General features: G+C 40.0%; 4 protein-coding genes across 4 annotated transcripts; all 4 read right to left on the reverse strand.

Annotated features, from left to right (window-relative positions):
• Window positions 1-20: 20 nt before the first annotated feature.
• On the reverse strand, window positions 21-3,055 carry LOC103434948 (eukaryotic translation initiation factor 4E-1). The gene is made up of 5 exons (XM_008373330.4): window positions 2,448-3,055; window positions 1,325-1,490; window positions 1,088-1,213; window positions 448-513; window positions 21-340 (listed from the first exon to the last, which is right to left on the reverse strand). Exons 1-5 carry the CDS (start codon window positions 2,741-2,743, stop codon window positions 290-292), a joined length of 705 nt encoding a protein of 234 aa, XP_008371552.1. The 5' UTR covers window positions 2,744-3,055; the 3' UTR covers window positions 21-289.
• A 1,926-nt stretch (window positions 3,056-4,981) lies between these two features.
• On the reverse strand, window positions 4,982-9,266 carry LOC103434947 (transcription factor GTE12). Its single transcript, XM_008373329.4, has 10 exons — window positions 9,010-9,266; window positions 7,597-8,483; window positions 7,174-7,381; window positions 7,022-7,086; window positions 6,870-6,930; window positions 6,692-6,775; window positions 6,467-6,588; window positions 6,267-6,333; window positions 5,721-5,842; window positions 4,982-5,625 (listed from the first exon to the last, which is right to left on the reverse strand). Exons 2-10 carry the CDS (start codon window positions 8,347-8,349, stop codon window positions 5,377-5,379), a joined length of 1,731 nt encoding a protein of 576 aa, XP_008371551.2. The 5' UTR covers window positions 8,350-8,483; window positions 9,010-9,266; the 3' UTR covers window positions 4,982-5,376.
• A 1,453-nt stretch (window positions 9,267-10,719) lies between these two features.
• LOC103434943 (large ribosomal subunit protein eL42-like) lies at window positions 10,720-12,124 on the reverse strand. The gene is made up of 4 exons (XM_008373322.4): window positions 11,970-12,124; window positions 11,192-11,371; window positions 11,037-11,111; window positions 10,720-10,938 (listed from the first exon to the last, which is right to left on the reverse strand). The coding sequence occupies exons 1-4, from the start codon at window positions 12,039-12,041 to the stop codon at window positions 10,879-10,881; spliced, it is 387 nt and encodes a 128-aa protein (XP_008371544.1). The 5' UTR covers window positions 12,042-12,124; the 3' UTR covers window positions 10,720-10,878.
• A 9,039-nt stretch (window positions 12,125-21,163) lies between these two features.
• LOC103434946 (bidirectional sugar transporter SWEET2a-like) lies at window positions 21,164-23,112 on the reverse strand. The gene is made up of 6 exons (XM_008373328.4): window positions 22,929-23,112; window positions 22,451-22,487; window positions 22,146-22,362; window positions 21,895-22,053; window positions 21,686-21,805; window positions 21,164-21,591 (listed from the first exon to the last, which is right to left on the reverse strand). Exons 1-6 carry the CDS (start codon window positions 22,987-22,989, stop codon window positions 21,478-21,480), a joined length of 708 nt encoding a protein of 235 aa, XP_008371550.3. The 5' UTR covers window positions 22,990-23,112; the 3' UTR covers window positions 21,164-21,477.
• Between the last annotated feature and the right edge of the window lie 722 nt (window positions 23,113-23,834).

Genomic DNA, 23,834 nt, shown 5'->3' on the forward strand with positions numbered 1-23,834 from the left:
TCAAAATTGCCCCCATTCCATGATGCCACTTGTTTTTCTTATAAATAACACAACACATGGAATGCATATTGAACATTGGTGAGAAGTAAGATTAAAATCATATCAAAGATCGATCCGCGCCAGCAAATACATGCGCTACGGCTACATGCATCAAGAAGTGAACAATTATAACTTGCGTGAACAGCCCGAAGAGAGCAAACGTTAGACAGAAGTTACTCTGCATGCGAGTATAGAATGCTGTTGCAGTTTGGAAAGCACCGAGGACTACCAAAGAACAGTACTATACACATCAGGCTACGTATTTATTCTTGGCACCTCTCTCCTGTCTCATCGCATCCTCCTGCAAAAAACCAGAGCATAAAGGGTGTTACTTATTTACGAGGCCCCCAACATGACACAAAACGGAATAGAATAACGAATAATATACGTAAGAAACAACATCCTTACATGAAATATGTATCCAATAGTTTCATTGTAATCCAGAAACCCCTTCCATTGTTTCCCAATGCTCAGCTGCAGCAAGAAAGTGGCTATGAGACATCATTGCAACTTTCTTTACCAGAATGCAACTCATAGCTATAAATACAATAAGTGCACGTAATTTGACTGTCATATTCTCAAAGAAAGGGCCTGTTTCCACGCTCGGTGTTTGGAGTAGGCTATAAGTCCGGCTCAACAAATTTAAGTTATGTACAAAATAGATTCCTATAAACCATTTGGCCCTAGCAGCCAAGTGGCCACCTTCTTGTTTTATAAAAGACCTTATATTTGACTAAAGAGGAAAGCAGTTGAATTGCCGAGGGTCTTGACAGATTTAGGGACAGGAAGAAACATAGATTGATCAACTTTACGAATAATTCTTTCTTTCTTCCTTGCAGCCGGGAGGACTAAAGCAACACGAACAAAAAAAATCCTATGCTATAAATAAACAGGAAATCTTTCCTTCTGCTAAAGCAACAAACCCATAAATGTGATGTGTGAAATTCTATCAAATGTAATGATACAAAAGTTTTATAATTTTCAACTTTTATGTATGTAATGTGCCTTCGTGCAATACACAACATATAGGGAGTCAATCAGCAATTACCTGAGCAGCTTCATTTGCTGCATTCTTGGTCCAAAGAGATATTTTTTCTTGCCTAGGTCTGACATTGACAACTGCTCCACAGATTTCATCGCCATGATCAAACTGTTCTCCAATTATTGCTAGCAACTGATACCAGAAAATACAACAATTAGAGGCCCACACACACGCACGCACGCATGCACACAAATATACACATATCAATTCACCCTCAAATACCACTTTCAGTTTAGACCATACCGTATACAACCAAGAGGTATCAGATTTCCCTTTAGGATAAGTGACAGTCCACTTTCCTCCATTAGCACAAACAGGATCCTCCCACTTTGGCTCAATTTTGTATTTGAAACAATGGAAATCCGTCCCCACATTCAACTTGCTCGGATGATGTATATTGTTGTAAATGCTGAATGCAAAACAAATATTATGAGCAAATTTGAGTCCCTATAAAGAAAGAGGAACAGAGGCAGACATGCAAGTAATTCTCATTCCATACAGTTTTTTTACAAAATATTTTGGATTTAGATGTCCTTATGAAAAAGGAACCAAAGAGTTTGCTATACAAGCGGTTTATTACCTCAAATCCCACAACAGAAATACTACCGTGCTGGCTTAAATAACATTACTTGGATTGCAAACATCTACACTGATACATTTCGAATCACCCCAAAGATCTACGTAAACCGCTTCTAGCAATTATTTCAACGCTGTGTGAAATCAACACGTGGATGTAGAAATAGACACATTCAATTCCCAAATCAACTAGGAGTGAACCTGATGAAATATGACTCTATATATCCAGATCAGGAGTAATCGGGGAACCTCTAAAGTCCCAGTATAACAGGAAATCAAGAGACAAATGCAACGCCAGATTCAACACAAGATTTCTAGGCTAACTACTTTACAATCTCACTAATTCTGGCAGCATTCATCGTTGCTAAATCAATCAAGGAGGCTACAGAAGAGACACAAGCAACCAAAATCGACACAAACAACCCAAAACATTTATCTCAAACAGAACCGAGTAACAAATTTACAGAAAACATAGGAAAAGAAACGAAAACATTGGGGGCACTAAGAAAATGTAGGAAAACAAAAGAAACCAAAATCTCAAACTTTAACGGTGGGGAAGCAAATTATCACTCTGAATCACAGAGCAGTCCCGTTAGTTCCATAGTTTCCAATTTCTAGGTTTACAATCGATACGAAACCAAATCCATTTCCTTTACAAAAAATCGCCAAATTTGTTTTATCACAAACTAAAGCAAGCACATAACAAACGCAAAAGATTCAATCTTCTATCAGTTTTCCTACCAACCAAACAAAATTGAACCCAAAAACAGAGGAAATGAAAGAAATTAACCTCCAGAACTCCTCGACGGTAGAGAAGGTGTAGATCGGGCGGATGGAGCTGCCCCAATCCTCCTGCTTGGACTTGGCGGACTTGGCGGCGGGGCTATCGAACCAGAAGGTCCAGGAGTGCTCCAGAGGGAGTGACTGCGGCGCTATTCCTTTCGACGGCTTCGAAGACGCCGAATCTTGGTCGCCGACGATCTCTCCTTCTTCGGGCTCGTCGTCGTCCTCCCTCGGTGTAGGGTTCGCCTCGGTCTTGGCCTGATCTTCGGAAGCTGAAGTCTTGGGTGCGTCTTCGACCACCATTGTTAGGGTTTGCTGAGGAGTTTATTGATCTCCCTCTTTTCTTTCTCTCTCGGCGTTTCTTGTGCGAAATGTGAAACACTTGCGTTTCGATAACATTCGGGAAAATTCTCTGATCCTTTTTATATGTTTCGCCGCGGGACTCTAGGACCATCTCCAATCCATCCAATAAAGGATTACAGAACTAAAAATAATAGTTCAGAATGATACGAAAATCGCCTTCAATCGAAGGCTAGGTTAAAGGGTTTGTGAATTTCATCGGACCCAAACCCCCCACATCAGGCCAGCAGGTTGGCCATTTCTAGCTAGCCAGCCAGGCCATCAGCTCAGCCCATTTGAATGTCAACTCCTATCTGGCGTCAGCATAACGCCAGCTCGCTAACGTCATGCTGCCATTAGGTTACTATTAGAATTTGATTTTTTTATTGGACAAATTTTAAAAACAAAAAAATTATAATTTTTTTTCCTATAAATACCTACACCATTCCTACAACATTGAAAGCTGAAGATAAGAAGTACCGCGTAGATAAGAATCTTATCTAAAATTGTGCACAACCAATTACATCTTGCCACGTGACACTCGAAATCATATCTGAAAAATTATTAAGAATAAACAAAGATAAGAAATCTGGAGAGTTACTCACTTTAGCGACATGTGTCGCTTGAAAATAATATCCACAAAATTATTGAGATTACATAAAGATAAGAAAAGAGAGTTACTCACGTTAGCAACACGTTTCACTCAAAATCATATTCAAAAAATTATAGAGATTATATAAAGATAAGAAATCCGAAAGCTTATTCATTTGGCGACAAATAGTACTCAAAACATGTACAAAAACCTTATTTTAATACGGTAGTTTAATTTAATTAACCATATTAATTTAATTAAAATAATAAATTTTATTTGGCTTATGGCCCTTTGGCCCCCTCGGTTGGAGATGATATAAAATATGACATAGCACTGTTTATTAAAATATAATTTATTGCAAGACTATAGGGCTAAAATGGGCCATTTGGCCATTCTTCGGTTGGAGATGACCTAAGGGGTGTATTCAATTAGGATTTTGAGGGATTTTAATTCTCTTAATGAATATAAGGATATTCAATTAGGATTTTAAGTGATTCTCTAAAATTTAATGTATATTCAATCAAGATTTTTAAATAGTTTATTAAAATCTTTAAAAAATCTGGGTTTATTCTATTAAAATTTTAAAGAAGTTTATAACATTTCAGGTGTATTCAATTAGAATTTGATTTTAAAGAATTTGAAAAAGTTGAGGAATTTGAGAGAATTTGAGAGATTTTGTAGTGTAATTTAAGCATCCACAAATCTCACATCTTCCCATGAGATTTCGAGGGAATTAAATCAAAATTTTACATATAATCTCTACAAATCAATTAGATTCCATAAAAATCCATGGATTTATAAATCCATTGAAATCTCTCAAATTTCCAATTGAATACAACCAATGTGTATTCAATTAAGATTTTAAGATAGTTTATTAAAATTCTTAGAAATCTAGGTGTATTCAATTAAGATTTTATAGAAGTTTATAACATTTCTATGTGTATTTAATTAGAATTTTATTTAAAAAAAATTGAAAATGTTGAGGAATTAGAGAGATTTCAGTGTATTTTAAGCATCCACAAGTCTTACATCTCCGATAAGATTTCGGGAGAATTGAATCAAAATTTTACATGACATCTCTACAAATCAATTAAACTCTATAAAAATCCACGAATTTATAAATTCATTTAAATATTTTAAATTCTCAATTGAATACACCCCTCTAAGTTTTAGCACTTAACACGTGTTGGATAATCAGGCAATCTACAAGGCTCAGATTGTGGAAATGGTGGTGGGATGGCCCATAAATGCTCACAATAGTCATTGAAACTGGTATAATCCTCATTTTGGTTTCTGACATTGAAAATCGATGAAAATGATTTCTAGGTTTGTCTATCGTTAATCACTTTGGTCTTTCCACGAAAATTCTTTACCAAATGCAAAAGTAAGTGAAAGAGTTGATTGGACAAAAATAATCACAATTTAACAGATTTTTCACGAATGACCAAAATAATTTACGGTGAACAAACTCAGAACAATTTTTATCGATTTTCAATGCCAGAACCAAAGTGAAATATTATGTCAACTCAGAGACTATTTTAACTAAAAAACCTTGATTATTTTTAGCTTCTAAATTTAAAAATTAAAAATAATCGCATGTATATAAAATATAGGACAAGAATCACTTATTTTCGTATCTCAACAGGGTTGAGTCAAAAGAGAAATTCTTCTCAGTCTGGACTACCGAACCACTAAGCCCATCGAACCACATATTATATAGCATTATACAACTCTGCCCAAGAACATTCCATGAGAGAGAGAGAGAGAGAGAGAGAGAGAGAGAGAGAGAGAACAATATCATTTTCGTTCTTTAAGATAGAGAACTAATATATATATATATATATATATATATATATTATATACGTGTATTCAGTCAACATGTCCACTACTGGAAGACTATTTACATCGGTCTCTCTTTCCCTCTCAGCAGACTAATATGAAACATCTCGAGTGAGAAAAATAGAGCGCACACAAATAATAGCAGACCGACGGAAACCACCGCGGATCAAACGATCTCTCCTTCCTCCCCATCCCCGTACAGCGTTGATTCATCGTTGTCGTCGTCGTCGTCTCCTGAATATTCGGGCTTTAGAAATAAACCTAGCTGCTCCAAAGGTGATTGGGGATGTGACCCCCCGAAAGCCCCAGACCCACGATTAAAGTTGAGAATAGGAGCGGATACGGAGAACCCAGCAAACCTTCCAAGTTCCTCTAGGATCTTCAAGCTTGTCTCGATCTCAACTGTTTGCCTCATCTGGATAAGGGATTATATTAAAGTCAGACCACAAAGGCGAAAAACGAGACAACATTCATGCAAGAACCCGTAAAAACTTTAAACCAAAGGTAAACCTTCTCAAGTGCAATTCGAGCTTCTTCTCTTTTTCTTTCCCGTTGCTGCTTCAACTCATTCTCAGCCCTCATTCGTGTGGCAGCTTCAGCAGCTCTTATTTCTGCTTCGATCCTTGCTTTCTCTGTAATTAAGGTAAGCTTAAGACCATCAATTATAGGCAGGTGGCAACAGGATTAACAAGGAGATCTTTGTCTGTGACTGATGCACTGTAGTATCTTATGGAATTAACAATAACACTAATTGAGATATTAAATGTTTTCCACAGACAGGCTTAGGAGTAGGTGAAAGAAAGCAATCAATGCAAAAGGCTAAAGTCAGGGGGGTTGTAAACAAACATATCGAAAGCGAGCACTTTCTCGTTGCAAGTCACAAGAAAGGAAAAAATACCATCAGGCTAACATAACATGGTATAACCATTGGCTGCAGTTGCATAAAATAAAGAATCTCCCAACCCAAAATGATGAAATAAACCATAGGAAGAAACAAAAGTAGCATCGCTAGAAAATCAAAACTAGATTATTTTCGGCAAAAAACAAGTTATTTACCTTCACGCTGCTTCCTCTCCAGTCTAGCCCTTTCTTGCTGCATCTTAAGCGGATCACTTCTATCACCCTGGATATAAGGAGGAAACGCTGGATAAGCAAACCCAAATGCTAAAAGCTATCAAATAATCATGTGAAAATGTTCTAACACAGTATCCAACATGCTTTACATGATCTTGCTAAAAGTAAAAACTGAAGCTTACATGATCTAGAAGTTTCTGCTGTTGAGCTTTCCAAATAGTGTCTGCAAAGCGACTCTTTAGCATTGCAGCACGAAGAGCCCTTTTTGGGGACAGTTCAACATCAAAAAGAGAAGTGCTCCATCCTGAAAGAAATGAGTACGACCACCCAATTAGTAAGTCCAAATATGGCAAGCTAAATAACCAGCGGTCATACTTAAGTTTGGCATTGCTAGTGAAGATACTGACCTTCTCCAGAAGCAGCATCCACTACTGGAGTTGTAAGCCTAGAACTGGAACATATGTTTTCACCATCCAAAGCACTTACAGCCCCTTCATATAATTTGCAACATCATAACATCATTCTGGATCAGATCACTAAAAATAACTAAGTGGCTAAATATCTTAATATGCTGCGTCATCTCACCATCAGATTCTGGATCTGATTTGATCGTCTGGGATGTTGACAAGCTTTTTGTTTGACAATCCTATAATGGAATAAAAGCTCCAATTAGCGCTAAGAAACATAAAAGTCCTCATGAGAAATGTCAACAGCAACAGAAGCATCATCATACATACCAGTCTGGGTACAGTAGAATTAGACAAACCATGCTCTCTGCCCATTGACCTTTCAGAAGATTTGTCTGAACCAGAAGAGAGAGAAATAAATCCATTGTTCAACCATATACTATATAACAAGAAAGTTGCAGCAAATGAAAAAATAATCTAACCATTAAAGGACTTATGGGTCGAGTCACTAGGACGCCTGCATTGACATGCAACGTTGCCACATGAGCCACATTTTAAGCAAACCAGGCTTGATGGCTGCTTTGCATTAATAGAGCCTGAAGCTTGTTTACAGGCACTATCGGTGCTTCTATTTAAGTTCTTTGATGACAATTTGGGATTAGAATTCTGAGCTGTTTTAGAAAGCTCTGCCTATCAACAAAATATACATACATTACTCAGGTAGAAAAGGAAAATGCTCTTCAACAGCGTCAGCTTTTTAAATAATAGAACAAACGAGTATACAGCATTCAAGCCACCATCTATTAGCTGACAGGCTTAAAATTCCAAATTTTATTTGTTTTTGAAGCAATCCAGTACGCATTATTGTAAACATAAAAAATCACAATTTCATGGCTATCACTTACCTCAGCATCAGTTGCACCAACAGGGACTCTGACCTTCTCTTCACCTGAAATAGGCCTCTTGCTCACCGAACTATTTTGCAAGGGAGGAGAGTTGCATGGATTCTGTCTAGCACAAGTTACTTTCTTAATTTGCCCATTCGATGGATTCCCTGATTCAACCTTGGAGCTTCCATGACTCAACTTCTCATCTAAAAGACCCCATCTCATCTCAAAAAAACTATTCAGGTTTTCTGCCAGATGATGAAAAGGATTGCCAGGAGGATTATAGAGCATGGCATTAGAAAAAGTCAGCCTGACATCAGCTGCAAACTCTTCAGCGCTTAAGTACAAATCTTTCTGCAGCTTTGATTTTACCGTGCCCAAATCCATGGGATAAGAGATGATGCGAAAGTAATCTGGGATTCCCAGCTTCACAGGATCAACTGGTTCATTGAAAGGCCAGCTTTCCTTTTTACTCATCAGTGTTTTGAGGATCGTCAAACATTGCACCTTCACACTACGATCAATCTTCCTCTTCTTCTCTTTCTGACCCTCAAGATCGCCTGAGGATCCACGCTTCTTAGAACCTGGAAGTGAAGATTTCGCCATTGCGCTGACCTCCCTGATTGAGGCATGATGCCCATAGTCACACGAGTGACTCCTAGAGTAATTAGTATCAGCTTCAAATTTTTTTCCAGGATCAGCTTCAATTCTTTTGCAGGCAAATTTAATCTTCAGCTTGTTGCTCGACAGCATGGTTTTCGTGGCAATCATCGTAAGGAACTACGTGAACTCTCAAGAAAACCCAAACTTCAAGTTCTTAGACAAATTTGTATGGCCTCCTAATACGCAATAACGCTAAGAATACCAGTTCCCTCTCACAATAAAGGCATGAAAATCGCCGCTCTCTGCAGAAAATAAGCGACGAATATTTTAATAATGTACAACAAGTGCACTACTTAACAGTTAATAAGTATACAGTAAAAGTTTAAAGAAAACAGGAACACTTGGTATTTAGATAAACCCCTCCACCTTTTTCCATAAACTTTCAATTGAAGTCCTCAAACTTATGGAATTCACTAACTATAATCAAGGGTCGTACCCAAATTACTAAATAAAAGTAATTTACAGAACTTCTACACAAATTAACCAGGCATCAAACCCAATTCAAATCTGTTGACTTCCGAACTATCTGAGTACGAAAAATCACGCTGTTGACATAATAACGAAATTTGACCCCAAATACAACGTAATTACTAAAACCCCAAAAACATAAAACGCCAAAAAACCACATACAAAATCATCACACCGACGGAAAAATAAAAACCCAGAAACTAAAAGTAACAAGGAAGAAAATCCAGATCAAAACAACGACTAAAAACGCCAAAAAAACAAATTGGGAAATCAGAGGTCAAGGATCGAAGGAGAACTCACCTGAATCGAATCGAATCGAAACGAAAGTAGAGAGCAAAACAACCGGGAGATCGTGCGTCGCGGCGAGAGCGAGAGGGCCGAATAGCCCCCTCGCGGATATGGGGATAGGATGCAGGACTAGGGTTTTACAGTGAGAGGAGGCGTGGGAAGAAGAAGGGAGGGAGGGAGAGAGTGAGGGGTTAGGGCGATCTCCCAATACAGCGAGGATTTATATTTATATTTTTTAAATTTTAAATACTCGCCGACTTTGATTGGATGGGAATCATGGGATCTTTCTGCGCGATATTAATTAGATTTCGCCTTTCCCTTTTGTGAATTTACCGTTTTGCCCTTTGACTTCCCTTGTTTCTGTTGGAATCAAAGTTTCATTTCTTCTCTTGGATTGGGAATTTGCAATATAATTATATATGTTATTTGTTGTTCATATTTCCTTGTTAAATTTAGGGATCTGCTATTCACATACTCTATTTTACTTTTTACACACCCCTTGTTAATTTCTATCCGTTGATTTTCTTCAATTCATCCGATCCGACGGTCGAAAACTAGAAGGGTGTGTGAAAAGTAAAATAGAGTGTGAATATCACATCCCTAAATTTTATTAGCATTCAATTAAAAAAATTAAGAAAAAAACACTTATCACATATTGTATCATCTCTTTAACAGAGGTAAAACCGACCAACATATGTGGGTCGGGAGTATTTTTGTTCACCACCATAAATTATAGTGTATTGTCATCATACATCTAATCATTCGTCATGTGTCACGTCATTTAGGTTTTGTTAACTTTTTTTTTCAAAATTGAAAAAATAATATTTAGTGTGAAAGTTAATTTGAATTATGTGAACAGACACGTAAATGATTAGATGTATGATAAGCATACATCATAGTTTGTAATGAAGAGCAGAAATGCTCCAGACCATGTATATTAGCCTTAGTTTGGAAGTGAGGTGCTTAAAAAAAAAGCACCCATGAAAAAAAGCTGTGAGGATTTTAGGTGTTTGGTAAACTGAAAAAAAGGGCTTGTTTTGGAAGCTGCTGTGAGAATAAGCTGAAATCAAAGGAAAAAGCTGAAGCTGCTATTTGCAGCTTTGGAAAACTGGTTTTTTTTTAAAGCACATCGAGCTACAATGCTCCTTTAATGAAAAGACCTACTATCAGACTGCATTTTTTTCCAAAAGCACTTTTACAAAAAAGTTTACCAAACACTCTGCTGCTTTATTTCACAGCAGCTTATTCTCACAGCACAGCCGCTTATTCTCGCAGCAACTTTTTTTCAAAGCACATCAATACCAAACCAGCCCTTAGTCGGGAAAACAAGAAGGTAGCCGAACTCAAAAACCCTCCCTTTGCATTGGTTGCTTTTCTCGTTGATAAAAAACAAATAGTAAAGGTTAACAACTCTCAAGCTCAAGACCCCACTATCCCACCACATAAACCCTTCAAAACAAATATTGGCTTACATCACACTAGGGAGTACACTGTTGAGTTCCAATCAATTTACAACGACGCCAAATGTTTTTAAGTTTCTCTAAATGACGTCACATGATTGATTTGGAACACAACCATCCATGTAAGCCCGTAACATCAATAAAATCTCAAATTCCGAACCAGAAAACCTTCACTGTTAACAAATTAAATTAAAACGGAAGAGCAACTTCTACATGAATGCAAATTGAAACATAAACAGTAGGAATCAAGGCGAAGGCTGCATTGGTACTCTAATCTCAATCTCAACTGATAGTTAAAATTAGTGTCACAAACGCATCGACGTTTAACGTAAAACTAACAAAAACTTGAAACAATTCATCCATATTTGCTTTGAAGCTTCAACAACATTCGTAACATAACAGTACAGCCAAAACAATGCATTCAAAACAGCGATGTTCCCTTCCCCTTCTTGTCTCCACCGATTTCAAAGTGCTTGCACCTCTGCAGAAAAAACGCATCGAAGTTTAGCGTAACGCGTTAGATATTATCGATAATCTAAGGTAGACACCAAATGGAGCAAATTGCACCATATCACTAACCTTGATCGGGTGCTGGGATACATGCTTGCAACCCTGGCATTGGAGCCTCAGCACAATCTTCTTAGTAGTCTTTGCCTGTTTATCAACGTCAAAGTTAACGATGCAACAAATTTGAAATCAAACAACCACAAGGGATGAATTAGGCTGTTGTATACCTTCTTGTGGAAGACTGGTTTTGTCTGCCCACCATAACCAGACTGCTTGCGATCGTAACGACGCTTTCCCTGAGCAGCAAGACTATCCTTGCCCTTCTTGTATTGTGTGACCTTGTGCAAGGTGTGCTTCTTGCACTCCTTGCTCTTGCAGTAGGTCTTCTTTGTCTTGGGAACGTTCACCTGAAAAATTACAACATGGGTTAAAACGGATTATGAAATCTGATCAAAACCCAGATACAGTAAGTTTCAAACAAATCAAGCAGAAAAATATGTAATCTTTAAACTTCTAAAAGAAATCGAACAGAACATCAGAATAGAAAACGATTTAAAATCTGATTAAAACCCGGTTCTAGTGAGGTTTCAAACAAATCAAACAGCAAAGCAAAATTGAAAACGAATCAGCAATCAGATGAAAACCCAGGTGCAGTAACAAACAGGAGAAATGAATTACTAACCAAACGGATTAATGCAATCTGACATAGAAGTATGAAGCATAAGAACAAAATTGCAAAACAACAGCAAAGCCCTAAACTATCAACGAAATCAGATTAAACCCATAAACTTCAACCCAAATATAAATTGTTTAATCTTATATTTAAGCTGAAACATAACACGAAATTGCTACAGTCCCTTCGAACCAAATTCACGATTAAATTTATCAGTAATTATTGCATAAACAGATCCACAACAAAAAACCAAGAGAACCAAGTTGCACGTAATACTGTGGAAGAGAAGAAGAAGAAGAAGAAGAGAGAGAGAGAGAGAGAGAGAGAGATACCATGGTGGATTTGCCGCGGCGTCGATACAGAAATGAGCAGCTGAAGCTTGTAACAAGAACCCTAGAGGGCATCGGAGCGGTATGCGTTGGGTTTTATACTTTGATGGGATGGGCTTTTGTTCGGCTACAAGTGTTCTTATTTTGGAAACGGGCTGGGCTGCCTTCAGTGTTTTATCAAAGTTGGGCTTTTGCAAAACCTGAACCCTAAACCTTTCTATTCCATAGGTTCGGATAAATTTTTAGTTATATTTGGAAATGTGTTATCCACATATCTCTTTTTACTTCTCACATATTTTTTTAATTTTTGACTGTCGGATCAGCTGAATCGAAGAAGATCAACAACAACAACAACAACAACAACAAAGCCTTTTCCCACTAAGTGGGGTCGGCTATATGAATCCTAGAACGCCATTGCGCTCGGTTTTGTGTCATGTCCTCCGTTAGATCCAAGTACTCTAAGTCTTTTCTTAGAGTCTCTTCCAAAGTTGTCCTAGGTCTTCCTCTACCCCTTCGGCCCTGAACCTCTGTCCCGTAGTCACATCTTCGAACCGGAGCGTCAGTCGGCCTTCTTTGCACATGTTCAAAATCACCGGAGCCGATTTTCTCTCATCTTTCCTACAATTTCGGCTACTCTTACTTTATCTCGGATATCCTCATTCCCAATCTTATCCTTTCTCGTGTGCCCACACATTCCACGAAGCATCCTCATCTCCGCTACACCCATTTTGTGTACGTGTTGATGCTTCACCACCCAACATTCTGTGCCATACAACATCGCTAGCCTTATTGCCATCCTATAAAATTTTCCCTTGAGCTTCAATGGCCTACGACGGTCACACAACACGCCGGATGCACTCTTTCCATCCAGCTCGTATTCTATGGTTGAGATCTCCATCTAATTCTCCGTTCTCTTGCAAGATAGATCCTAGGTAGCGAAAACGATCGCTTTTTGTGATCTTCGCTAGATTGCTCCGGTCATTAGTGTGGATAAGTATATAAATGGATAGAGATAGGAAAGCAAACACAAGATGTACGTGGTTCACCCAGATTGGCTACGTCCACGGAATAGAAGAGTTCTCATTAATTGTGAAGGGTTTACACAAGTACATAGGTTCAAGCTCTCATTTAGTGAGTACAAGTGAATGATTTAGTACAAATGACATTAGGAAATATTGTGGGAGAATGATCTCGTAATCACGAAACTTCTAAGTATCGGAGTGTGGTGTCGTTTTGACTTGCCTTATCTGTCTCATAGGTAGATGTGGCATCTTCTCTGGAAGTACTCTTCCTCCATCCAGGGGTGGTATCTTTAACTGGTGGAGATGCACAAGGTAATGTATCAATTTCACTTGAAGCTTACTTGTAGTTTCAGGCTTGGTCAAGCGCGATACAAACCATGTAGTAGGAGTCCCCCAAGTCGCCGAGCTAGGGGGTCTGCTGAAAGAGGTGACAGACAAGGTAAGCAATCAGAGCTCCGACTGATTGTTCACCTTCTCCCCATCTTGCAGCAGCATGAAGGATAAAGAGAAGAAAAATGAGAAGAGATGATATGAGATACTTTTGCTTTTGAAGAAGTAACTTTCCACAGGCTTATTCTTGAACTGAGCTGGAGGGTTTTCTGGTTTCCTCCAGAGTATAAGGCCGACTGAAGAATTTGAGGGTCAAAACAAGTCCATCAAATCTAGAGTACGTTCCACCCTGCTGATATGGGATACTTTTGCTTTTGACAGAGTAATGAATGTATCGGCACGTGTGCTGTTACGCTTGTCTCCACATGCTTCCTTGTATCCTTCGCACTTGCCCTATCTGTTCCTCAAGCAGATGCGGAATCTTCCCTGGAAACATAAGATGTTGAAGATGAGTACTCGAGAGCAATGCCAGGTAAGTAATCAGGTAAGGGGTTCCAGGCAGTCAGTTCCTGGCTGGAAGCTTGATTCCAAGTGCTGACTGATTGCTCTCTTTCTCCTTGTCTTGCAGGTAAAAACAAGGCCAAAAGAAAAGACAGGGAAAAAGCATGATATGGGATACTCTTGCTTTTAACCCTGATGATATGAGATATTCTTGCTCTAGTATAGCTTGTTTGCAAAGGTATTATCGGGGGGAAAGAAAGCTGAATATTTCGAAAGGCTTCGTTGGGAGTGCCCTCTCAGATATGATGAAGGGTTGAGCATTTTTGCAGGTCTGCCTGTCCGTTGGGGATGGAGGTCGACATATATAGGAGTCTCCCGAACAACAAGTAGTAATGCTATTCCTTTACCCTGCTTGGTCATAGCACGGTAGTGGGAGCTGCCAGTTTCACATGTTTTAACTCTGTCAGAGCACTTTGAAAAAGTGGTCTGTGGTATCTGGCTCTCGAGATTCGGAGAACGATGCCTCTTCGATTTTTGAGAAAGCAATCATGCTGGGGGTATGACTCTCGAGATTCGGAGAGCAGTGTCTCTTCGATTTTTGAGGAAGTAATCATGTTGGGAGTCTGGCTCTCGAGATTCGGAGGGCGGTGCCTCTTCGATTTTGGAGCAAGCAATCTTGTTGGAAGTGTTGTCTCGAATGTGAGTAAAGGTTGAGCATGTTTGCTAGTCTACCTTGCCACGAAGCACAAAGGTTGACACACAGGGACTTTCCAATTATCCAGCAATGGTACTGTTCCTTTACCCTCTCTTCGATTTTGAGAAAGTAGTCATGTTGGGAGTCTGGCTCTCGAGATTCGGAGGACGGTGCCTCTTCGATTTTGGAGCAAGCAATCTTATTGGGAGTGTTTTCTCGAATGTGAGTAAAGGTTGGGCATGTTTGCTAGTCTACCTTGCCACGAAGCACAGAGGTTGACCTTCAAAATTTATGTGTCTAAACTTTTGTTAGTGCTGTTTCTTTGCTATTCTTTTACCTTTCTTGGTCAGAGCGATGTAGTGGGAGCTGCAAGCTTCACGTGCTCAACTTTGGCAGAGAACTTTGGCAAAGTTATTTGTGGTACCCATGAGCTATTGTTGCGTGTGGGAAGTGGGTGATTGAACAGTAAGATTCATGTGCTTTCTACTTCACCAGAAGTCTTCGACAGAATGCCCATAATTTCTGCAAAGCTGAGTGTGCATGTGACAGGTGCTGACAAGGCTAGAAAAGTAGGTGCCTCTTCGATTTCTGAGATCGGCCCTCGTGGTCTCTGAGCAGCCCAGCTTTTGAGAAAGCGAGCGCCTCTTCGATTGATTCGGAGAACGATGCCTCATCGATTTTTGAGAAAGCAATCATGCTGGGGGTCTGGCTCTCGAGATTCGGGGAGCAGTGTCTCTTCGATTTTTGAGAAAGTAATCATGTTGGGAGTTTGGCTCTCAAGATTCGGAGGGCGGTGCCTCTTCGATTTTGGAGCAAGCAATCTTGTTGGGAGTGTTTTCTCGAATGTGAGTAAAGGTTGGGCATGTTTGCTAGTCTACCTTGCCACGAAGCACAGAGGTTGACACACAGGGACTTTCCAATTATCCAGCAATGGTACTGTTCCTTTACCCTCTCTTCGATTTTTAAGAAAGTAGTCATGTTGGGAGTCTGGCTCTCGAGATTCGGAGGACGGTGCCTCTTCGATTTTGGAGCAAGCAATCTTATTGGGAGTGTTTTCTCGAATGTGAGTAAAGGTTGGGCATGTTTGCTAGTCTACCTTGCCACGAAGCACAGAGGTTGACACACAGGGACTTTCCAATTATCCAGCAGTGGTACTGTTCCTTTACCCTTGTGGGTAATAATATGGTAGCTAGACCTTCGAAATTTATGGGTCTAAACTTTGTTAGTGCTGTTTCTTTGCTATTCTTTTACCCTTCTTGGTCAGAGCGATGTAGTGGGAGCTGCAAGCTTCACGTGCTCAACTTTGGCAGAGAACTTTGGCAAAGTTATCTGTGGTACCCATGAGCTATTGTTGCGTGTGGGAAGTGGGTGATTGAACAGTAAGATTCATGTGTTTTCTACTTCCCCAGAAGTCTTTGACAGAATGCCCATAATTTCCGCAAAACTGAGTGTGCGTGTGACAGGTGCTGACAAGGCTGGAAAAGGCTGGAAAAGTAGGTGCCTCTTCGATTTCTGAGATCGGCCCTCGTGGTCTCTGGGGAGCCCAGCTTTTGAGAAAGCGAGCGCCTCTTCGATTTTTGAGATCGGCCTTCGTGGTCTTTGAGCAGCCCAACTTTTGAGAAAGCAAACGCCTCTTCGATTTCTGAGATCAACCCTCGTGATCTCTAAGCAGCCCAGCTTTTGAGAAAGCAAACGCCTCTTCGATTTCTGAGCAGGCGCCTCTTCGATTTCTGAAGCTTCGTCGAGTGCAGATTTTTATAGGGGCTGGCATTAAGTTCCAAAGCACACTTGAATCTCCACTAGTAGAAGCTTCATTCTTGCACTTTTAAGATCTTGATTTGTCCGACCTCTTCTCTCTTCAACACCTTTGAAAATGTCTGGCCCCTCCGACCGTCGTTTTGACTTGAACCTTGTTGAAGAGGCAGCCCCGCCTTCTCCAGACAACATATGGCGCCCATCCTTCGTCTCCCCTACTGGTCCTCTTACCGTTGGGGATTCCGTGATGAAGAATGATATGACCGCTGCGGTGGTGGCCAGGAACCTTCTCACTCCCAAAGATAACAGACTACTTTCCAAACGGTCTGATGAGTTAGCTGTGAAGGATTCGCTGGCTCTCAGTGTTCAGTGTACAGGTTCTGTGTCTAATATGGCCCAACGCCTATTTGCTCGAACCCGCCAAGTTGAATCATTGGCGGCTGAAGTGATGAGTCTCAAACAGGAGATTAGAGGGCTCAAGCATGAGAATAAACAGTTGCACCGGCTCGCACATGACTATGCTACAAACATGAAGAGGAAGCTTGACCAGATGAAGGAAACTGATGGTCAGGTTTTACTTGATCATCAGAGATTTGTGGGTTTGTTCCAAAGGCATTTATTACCTTCGTCTTCTGGGGCTGTACCGCGTAATGAAGCTCCAAATGATCAACCTCTGATGCCTCCTCCTTCTAGGGTTCTGTCCAGTACTGAGGCTCCAAATGATCCCCCTCCGGTGCCTTCTCTTTCTGGGGCTCTACCGACTGCTGAGACTTCTCCTAAGCAACCTTTGTGAAGGCTCCCTCTTGTGTGCTTATTTTGACTCATGTATATGTACATATTTGTAGCTTATCGGGGATATCAATAAATAAGTTTTCCTTCATTTCAACGTATTGTGTTAAATACACCAAAGCCTTCTTCGCTAAGTTCTTTGAATTTTCTTTTGTTAAAGCTTGTATGTTGAAGCTTTCTGAGTGGAGCATGTAGGTTGGGGTAGTGTTCCCTTAATTTCCCGAGTGAGGAAAACTTCTCGGTTGGAGACTTGGAAAATCCACGTCACTGAGTGGGATCGGCTATATGAATTTTAGAACGCCATTGTGCTCGATCCTGTGTCATGTCCTTCGTTAGATCCAAGTACTCTAAGTCTTTTCTTAGAGTCTCTTCCAAAGTTTTCCTAGGTCTTCCTCTACCCCTTCGGCCCTGAACCTCTGTCCCATAGTCGCATCTTCTAATCGGAACGTCAGTAGGCCTTCTTTGCACATGTCCAAACCACCGTAACCGATTTTCTCTCATCTTTCCTTCAATTTCGGCTACTCCTACTTTACCCCGGATATCCTCATTCCTAATCTTATCCTTTCTCGTGTGCCCACACATCCAACGAAGCATCCTCATCTCCGCTACACCCATTTTGTGTACGTGTTGATGTTTCACCGCCCAACATTCTGTGCCATACAGCATCGCCGGCCTTATTGCCGTCCTATAAAATTTTCCCTTGAGCTTCAGTGGCATACGGCGGTCACACAACACGCCGGATGCACTCTTCCACTTCATCCATCCAGCTTGTATTCTATGGTTGAGATCTCCATCTAATTCTCCGTTCTTTTGCAAGATAGATCCTAGGTAACGAAAACGGTCGCTCTTTGGTATTTCTTGATCTCCGATCCTCACCCCTAACTCGTTTTGGCCTCCATTTGCACTGAACTTGCACTCCATATATTCTGTCTTTGATCGGCTTAGGCGAAGACCTTTAGATTCCAACACTTCTCTCCAAAGGTTAAGCTTTGCATTTACCCCTTCCTGAGTTTCATCTATCAACACTATATCGTCTGCGAAAAGCATACACCAAGGAATATCATCTTGAATATGTCGTGTTAACTCATCCATTACCAACGCAAAAAGGTAAGGACTTAAGGATGAGCCTTGATGTAATCCTACAGTTATGGGAAAGCTTTCGGTTTGTCCTTCATGAGTTCTTACGGCAGTCTTTGCTCCTTCATACATATCCTTTATAGCTTGGATATATGCTACTCGTACTCCTTTCTTCTCTAAAATCCTCCAAAGAATGTCTCTTGGGACCCTATCATACGCTTTTTCCAAATCTATAAAGACCATGTGTAAATCCTTTTTCCCATCTCTATATCTTTCCATCAGTCTTCGTAAGAGATAGATTGCCTCCATGGTTGAGCGCCCTGGCATGAACCCGAATTGGTTGTCCGAAACCCGTGTCTCTTGCCTTAATCTATGCTCAATGACTCTCTCCCAGAGCTTCATTGTATGACTCATTAGCTTAATACCCCTATAGTTCATGCAATTTTGTACGTCGCCCTTATTCTTGTAGATAGGCACCAAAGTGCTCGTTCGCCACTCATTTGGCATCTTCTTCGTTTTCAAAATCCTATTGAAAAGGTCAGTGAGCCATGTTATACCTGTCTCTCCCAAAAGTTTCCACACTTCGATTGGTATATCGTCTGGGCCTATTGCTTTTTTATGCTTCATCTTCTTCAAAGCTACAACCACTTCTTCCTTCCGGATTCGACGATAAAAAGAGTAGTTTCTACACTCTTCTGAGTTACTCAACTCCCCTAAAGAAGCACTCATTTCATGTCCTTCATTGAAAAGATTATGAAAATAACCTCTCCATCTGTCTTTAACCGCGTTCTCTGTAGCAAGAACCTTTCCATCCTCATCCTTGATGCACCTCACTTGGTTTAGGTCCCTTGTCTTCTTTTCCCTTGCTCTAGATAGTTTATAGATATCCAACTCTCCTTCTTTGGTATCTAGTCGTTTATACATATCGTCGTAAGCCGCTAACTTAGCTTCTCTGACAGCTTTCTTCGCCTCTTGCTTCGCTTTTCTATACCTTTCACCATTTTCATCAGTCCTCTCCTTGTATAAGGCTTTACAACATTCCTTCTTAGCCTTCACCTTTGTTTGTACCTCCTCATTCCACCACCAAGATTCCTTTTGGTGTGGGGCAAAGCCCTTGGACTCTCCTAATACCTCTTTTGCTACTTTTCGGATACAACTAGCCATGGAATCCCACATTTGGCTAGCTTCCCCCTCTCTATCCCACACACATTGGGTGATTACCTTCTCTTTGAAAATGGCTTGTTTTTCTTCTTTTAGATTCCACCATCTAGTCCTTGGGCACTTCCAAGTCTTGTTCTTTTGTCTTACTCTTTTGATATGTACATCCATCACCAACAAGCGATGTTGATTAGTCACGCTCTCTCCTGGTATAACTTTGCAATCCTTACAAGTTATACGATCCCCTTTCCTCATTAGAAGAAAATCTATTTGTGTTTTTGACGACCCACTCTTGTAGGTGATCACATGTTCTTCTCTCTTCTTAAAGAAGGTGTTGGCTAAGAAGAGATCATATGCCATTGCAAAATCCAAGATAGCTTCCCCATCCTCGTTTCTCTCCCCAAAACCATGGCCACCATGAAAACCTCCATAGTTGCCTGTCTCCCTGCCCACGTGTCCATTTAAATCTCCTCCTATAAATAACTTCTCCGTCTGAGCAATTCCTTGCACCAAGTCTCCAAGATCTTCCCAAAATTTCTCCTTCGAACTCGTATCCAACCCTACTTGAGGTGCGTACGCACTAATCACATTGATAAGTTCTTGTCCTATTACAATCTTGATTGCCATGATTCTATCTCCTACCCTCTTGACATCTACAACATCTTGTACCAAGGTCTTGTCCACGATGATGCCAACACCGTTTCTCGTTCTATTTGTGCCCGAATACCAAAGTTTAAACCCTGAGTTTTCTAGATCCTTTGCCTTACTACCAACCCACTTAGTTTCTTGTAGGCACATAATATTTATCCTTCTCCTCACCATAACTTCCACTACTTCCATAGATTTTCCCGTTAAGGTTCCTATATTCCACGTTCCTAAACGCATTTTGCTCTCTTGAACTCTACCCTTCTGTCCTAGCTTCTTCACCCTCCCCCGTCTAATAGGATCAAAGTACTTCTTTTGTGTGTCCCGGGTAAAGTTGATAGGAGCATATGCTCCCAAACAACTTTGAGTGGAGTCGTTCGAAAAGAAGTTTCTATGGCCCCCTTGCTCATTTAACACTGCATCCGGGTGCCGATGGAGATACAGCGACCCTTGCTCACTTATCACTGTGCTCAGGCCACACAGCGCGCCACTTACGGGTGACGCCCTAGCTTTAGCGCGATTTTGTTCTGGATTCATTTTCATAAGGATTCGACGTGATCATGGAGTGCCGGCTGTCGACTACCTGACGCCCTCCCCCTCCTCCTTTATCCGGGCTTGGGACCGGCCATGTAAGACATAGGCGGAGTTGAATCGAAGAAGATCAAATGACAGAAATCAATAAGGCACGTGTGAGGAGTAAAAAGAGGTGTGTGGATGTCACACCCCTATATTTATTGGTGTATGATTAAAAGGAACGTACAATTTAGAGGCCTTAGCTTTTGTGTTGTTTTTTGTTACATTGGATGGAATCGAACCCGAAGGTTTCGAGTTTGGTTACTTTCTTTAATAGTTTTTTTTGTTGGTGGAGAAGATGTTGTTGCTCCAAAATGGTAGCAGGGTTTTCAGGAGAACGTACATTTTCCAACACATCCAATATTTGGCAAAGTATGTGCAAGGATATGTTCGCGACTTCAAAGTACGTGCAGTGGTGGTCGGATGATTTGGATCTTCAAACCACCTCCCCTGAGATTATCAACAGGCAGTTGACACCCCATCACCTTAGTCTTCAAAGCCTGAGCAACGTTATAAACAAAACTTTCTACAAATTTGAGATGCTATTTTGTTTATTTTAATTATGAGTTTGCTAGTAAACGACTCAGAAGATCGTTACATTTCGTGTTGATCTTGTAATGTTTAGTAGTTAAAAGATACTAATTAAAGAGAAATTTTCCAAGTAAAGAATGGTTGGAACATTACCTTTTTCTATATACTTAGTTTCCACCCCGTAAAACTCATACAAAATCTGATACACCGCTCTCTCACCGTAACACTTTTTAGAGTACTTCTCATCGTATTAAGGCCAAAGTGAGGAATTATACAAATCTCAGAGACCATTTTGGTTAAAAAAACCTAGATATAATGATAAAGACAAAATCAATGCCTTTTCGGCGATCCTACACACCCCCGAATGCAATCTTTTCCTCTTGGCAGCTGAAAGAAACTTTCACTTCTCAATGTATTAAGGATGCCAATATGTTCGTCAGGCGTATGAAACTATCAATGGCTCTCTTGAGGCATCTTCGGATATGTTGCTGTAGTAGGAGTACAGAGCTAACTGGACAAGCCCTAAAATTGTTCCAATACCGTTTGGGATCTGCATCCAAAATGTAATTTGAAGAGGATCAACACAAGTTCCGAAACTCGGGTTTGGCATGTTAACATCTTGCTGCAGAAAACAGAACACTTACATAGAGGAAAGGGTCCTCCTTGAGCACTCCATATGCAGAGAAAGAGAGACTCATCAAAAACGTCGCGAGAGAAAGATTAAATGGCATGAACTCGACACTCCTTGTTTTGATCACCAATTTCTGAAAAAGGGTACACGCGAAACCATACGTGTGAGGATAAATTGCGCTGTCCAAAACCTGTGAGCGAAAAATTTAACACGCAAACTTACTATGATAAACAGCGGCGAAGCAAACATTGAGATGAGCGAAGCAACACTCAGGTATCCGACGAACGTTTGCCTCTCATCGTAGTCTAAAAGTCCCAAGGTCACAAAGACAACGAACGCAAACACAACAATAACTGCCGCTATCAATCCCATCATCCTCAGCTGCAAAAAGAAATTTCAAGAACGCAGTCATGCAGTGTTTTAATAGGCATTGGCTGTCTACATGAGCAGGTAGATTTGGGGAAGAATATCACCTTGATCGCTCTTTCGGCGTGCCTAATGAAAATGCTTAAGTAGACAAACTGGAAAACCGCCCCGATTGAATTGACTGTAGCCACCAGTATAATCCCAGTTTTCACAGCAGGCATGCCATACCAGGAGCATATCAAGCAGTTCAAAAGTGCATATATGTAAGGCAATCCAGAAAATTGTTCTGTTGACTTAGTTTTGACAATTCTCTTAAATGTTGGTCTGGAAAACAAAACATGGCTATATGATCAGAATCAAGAGCAAAATATCATTAATCTCCATTTTTTCGTGAACTTTTTAAATAACTTACATTGGTGACACAAATAACACAAAGGCAAAGATATTCCCTGCAATTGACAAAGATATGTGTTAAAACTGGCAATCTGAGAGTCTTTTTATAGATTCCAAAACTGCATAGACATATATTTCCAACTGATTCTTATGCATCTTTTTGACAAGGCGGTATTCTAAATTAACTCTATCTACAGAGAAGGGGATTCAAACACGGGTAAAAGGGGTGAGCATATTGCCCTGGTTAGCCTAACCTCACATGCATCTTGAACAACATATGCTTTTCTTCATAAATCAACATTCCAAAAACCTCCAATCACCACAACAATATCTTATAAAGTCACTCAACAGAATTCATGGTTTTGTTCCTTAAAAAAAAACATAAAACTATGAACTTACCCTTGCACCCGAGGTCCGAAGTTCAATTCCCCCGCTTTTGATAAAAAAATGGAAGAAGCGTAATGAAGCAGATATGGTGCTAAGATAAAGAAGGGTACCTGCAATGCCGGCTGCAGTACTCCAACCTAAATAAACAGAAAACAGTCCAGTCGGCAACATCGATCTATGTCAATTATCAAAACAACTGCTCAACAAATGTATGTATTCAACTTTACTCACTGCTACTCCACACCAAACAGAAGCTCTCTCTCCCTCTCTCTTGTAACTTTGTATATTAATGGTCCAAACGAGAAGGATTTTTCTTAATATATATACTTGTTACAGAGGACCTCAGATAATTTACACCATCTATTATTTACTACCAACTTTTTGAGACTTCTTTAACTTGCCACAGAAAGTTTTTGTTAAACCAATGATATTAGATTATTTAAACTATGGTATTATGATGGGAAATTGGGAACCGTGAGTACTCCAAGTTAGCCAAATGCAACTATAATCCATACATTTATATATTGAACATACGATGAGTTATGCACAATGATTTTATGACGGTTTTAACCACACAATAGGGCTATATCATTCAAGTTTAAACGTTGAACCCTTACATCATCGTAATAAAACTGAATAGATATGTGACACAGGCTGCCCAGGAAAATGCGAGACCGCATACGATTTTGTGGCTTAGATAGACTTCAAGTGGGTTCATCCCTCACTTTCACTCATCAATTGGTTGAGATTTTTATAGATTTTGGGCCATGCAAATTATTTGGAACCTGTTAGTCACTTATATATACGTTGTATATTGGTTATTATCACGTGATAAATATATATATATATATATATATATATTTTTTTTTTATTCACATCTCATCTTAGAATACGCAGAAGGTTATTTAGGATCGTGCTATCCACAAATTCGTTTTTACTTTTCACACATTCTCAATTTTCAGTCGTCCGGTCGAATAAATTGAATGAAGTTCAAATGATAGAAATTGACAAGAAGT

The sequence above is a fragment of the Malus domestica genome, chromosome 05 (assembly GCF_042453785.1).
Source record: "Malus domestica chromosome 05, GDT2T_hap1".
NCBI classification, from domain to species: Eukaryota; Viridiplantae; Streptophyta; class Magnoliopsida; order Rosales; family Rosaceae; genus Malus; species Malus domestica.

Excerpts from the sequence above, each read along its gene's own strand:
- LOC103434947 (XM_008373329.4), bottom strand. The coding sequence starts at position 8,349 with ATGATTGCCACGAAAACCATGCTGTCGAGCAACAAGCTGAAGATTAAA. Across the intron at positions 7,087-7,173 it reads GACCCATAAGTCCTTTAATG|ACAAATCTTCTGAAAGGTCA; the intron begins GTTAGATTATTT and ends CTTCTGGTTCAG. Across the intron at positions 6,589-6,691 it reads GGATGCTGCTTCTGGAGAAG|GATGGAGCACTTCTCTTTTT; the intron begins GTCAGTATCTTC and ends CATTTCTTTCAG.
- LOC103434943 (XM_008373322.4), bottom strand. The coding sequence starts at position 12,041 with ATGCCCTCTAGGGTTCTTGTTACAAGCTTCAGCTGCTCATTTCTGTAT. Across the intron at positions 11,372-11,969 it reads GCCGCGGCAAATCCACCATG|GTGAACGTTCCCAAGACAAA; the intron begins GTATCTCTCTCT and ends GTAATTTTTCAG. Across the intron at positions 11,112-11,191 it reads AACCAGTCTTCCACAAGAAG|GCAAAGACTACTAAGAAGAT; the intron begins GTATACAACAGC and ends GTTGATAAACAG.
- LOC103434946 (XM_008373328.4), bottom strand. The coding sequence starts at position 22,989 with ATGTTGCCGACTGGACTGTTTTCTGTTTATTTAGGTTGGAGTACTGCA. Across the intron at positions 22,488-22,928 it reads TACTGCAGCCGGCATTGCAG|GGAATATCTTTGCCTTTGTG; the intron begins GTACCCTTCTTT and ends TGTCAATTGCAG. Across the intron at positions 21,806-21,894 it reads CTTCGCCGCTGTTTATCATA|AAATTGGTGATCAAAACAAG; the intron begins GTAAGTTTGCGT and ends ACCCTTTTTCAG.
- LOC103434948 (XM_008373330.4), bottom strand. The coding sequence starts at position 2,743 with ATGGTGGTCGAAGACGCACCCAAGACTTCAGCTTCCGAAGATCAGGCC. Across the intron at positions 1,491-2,447 it reads ACCGTCGAGGAGTTCTGGAG|CATTTACAACAATATACATC; the intron begins GTTAATTTCTTT and ends TTTTGCATTCAG. Across the intron at positions 1,214-1,324 it reads ATACCTCTTGGTTGTATACG|TTGCTAGCAATAATTGGAGA; the intron begins GTATGGTCTAAA and ends TTCTGGTATCAG.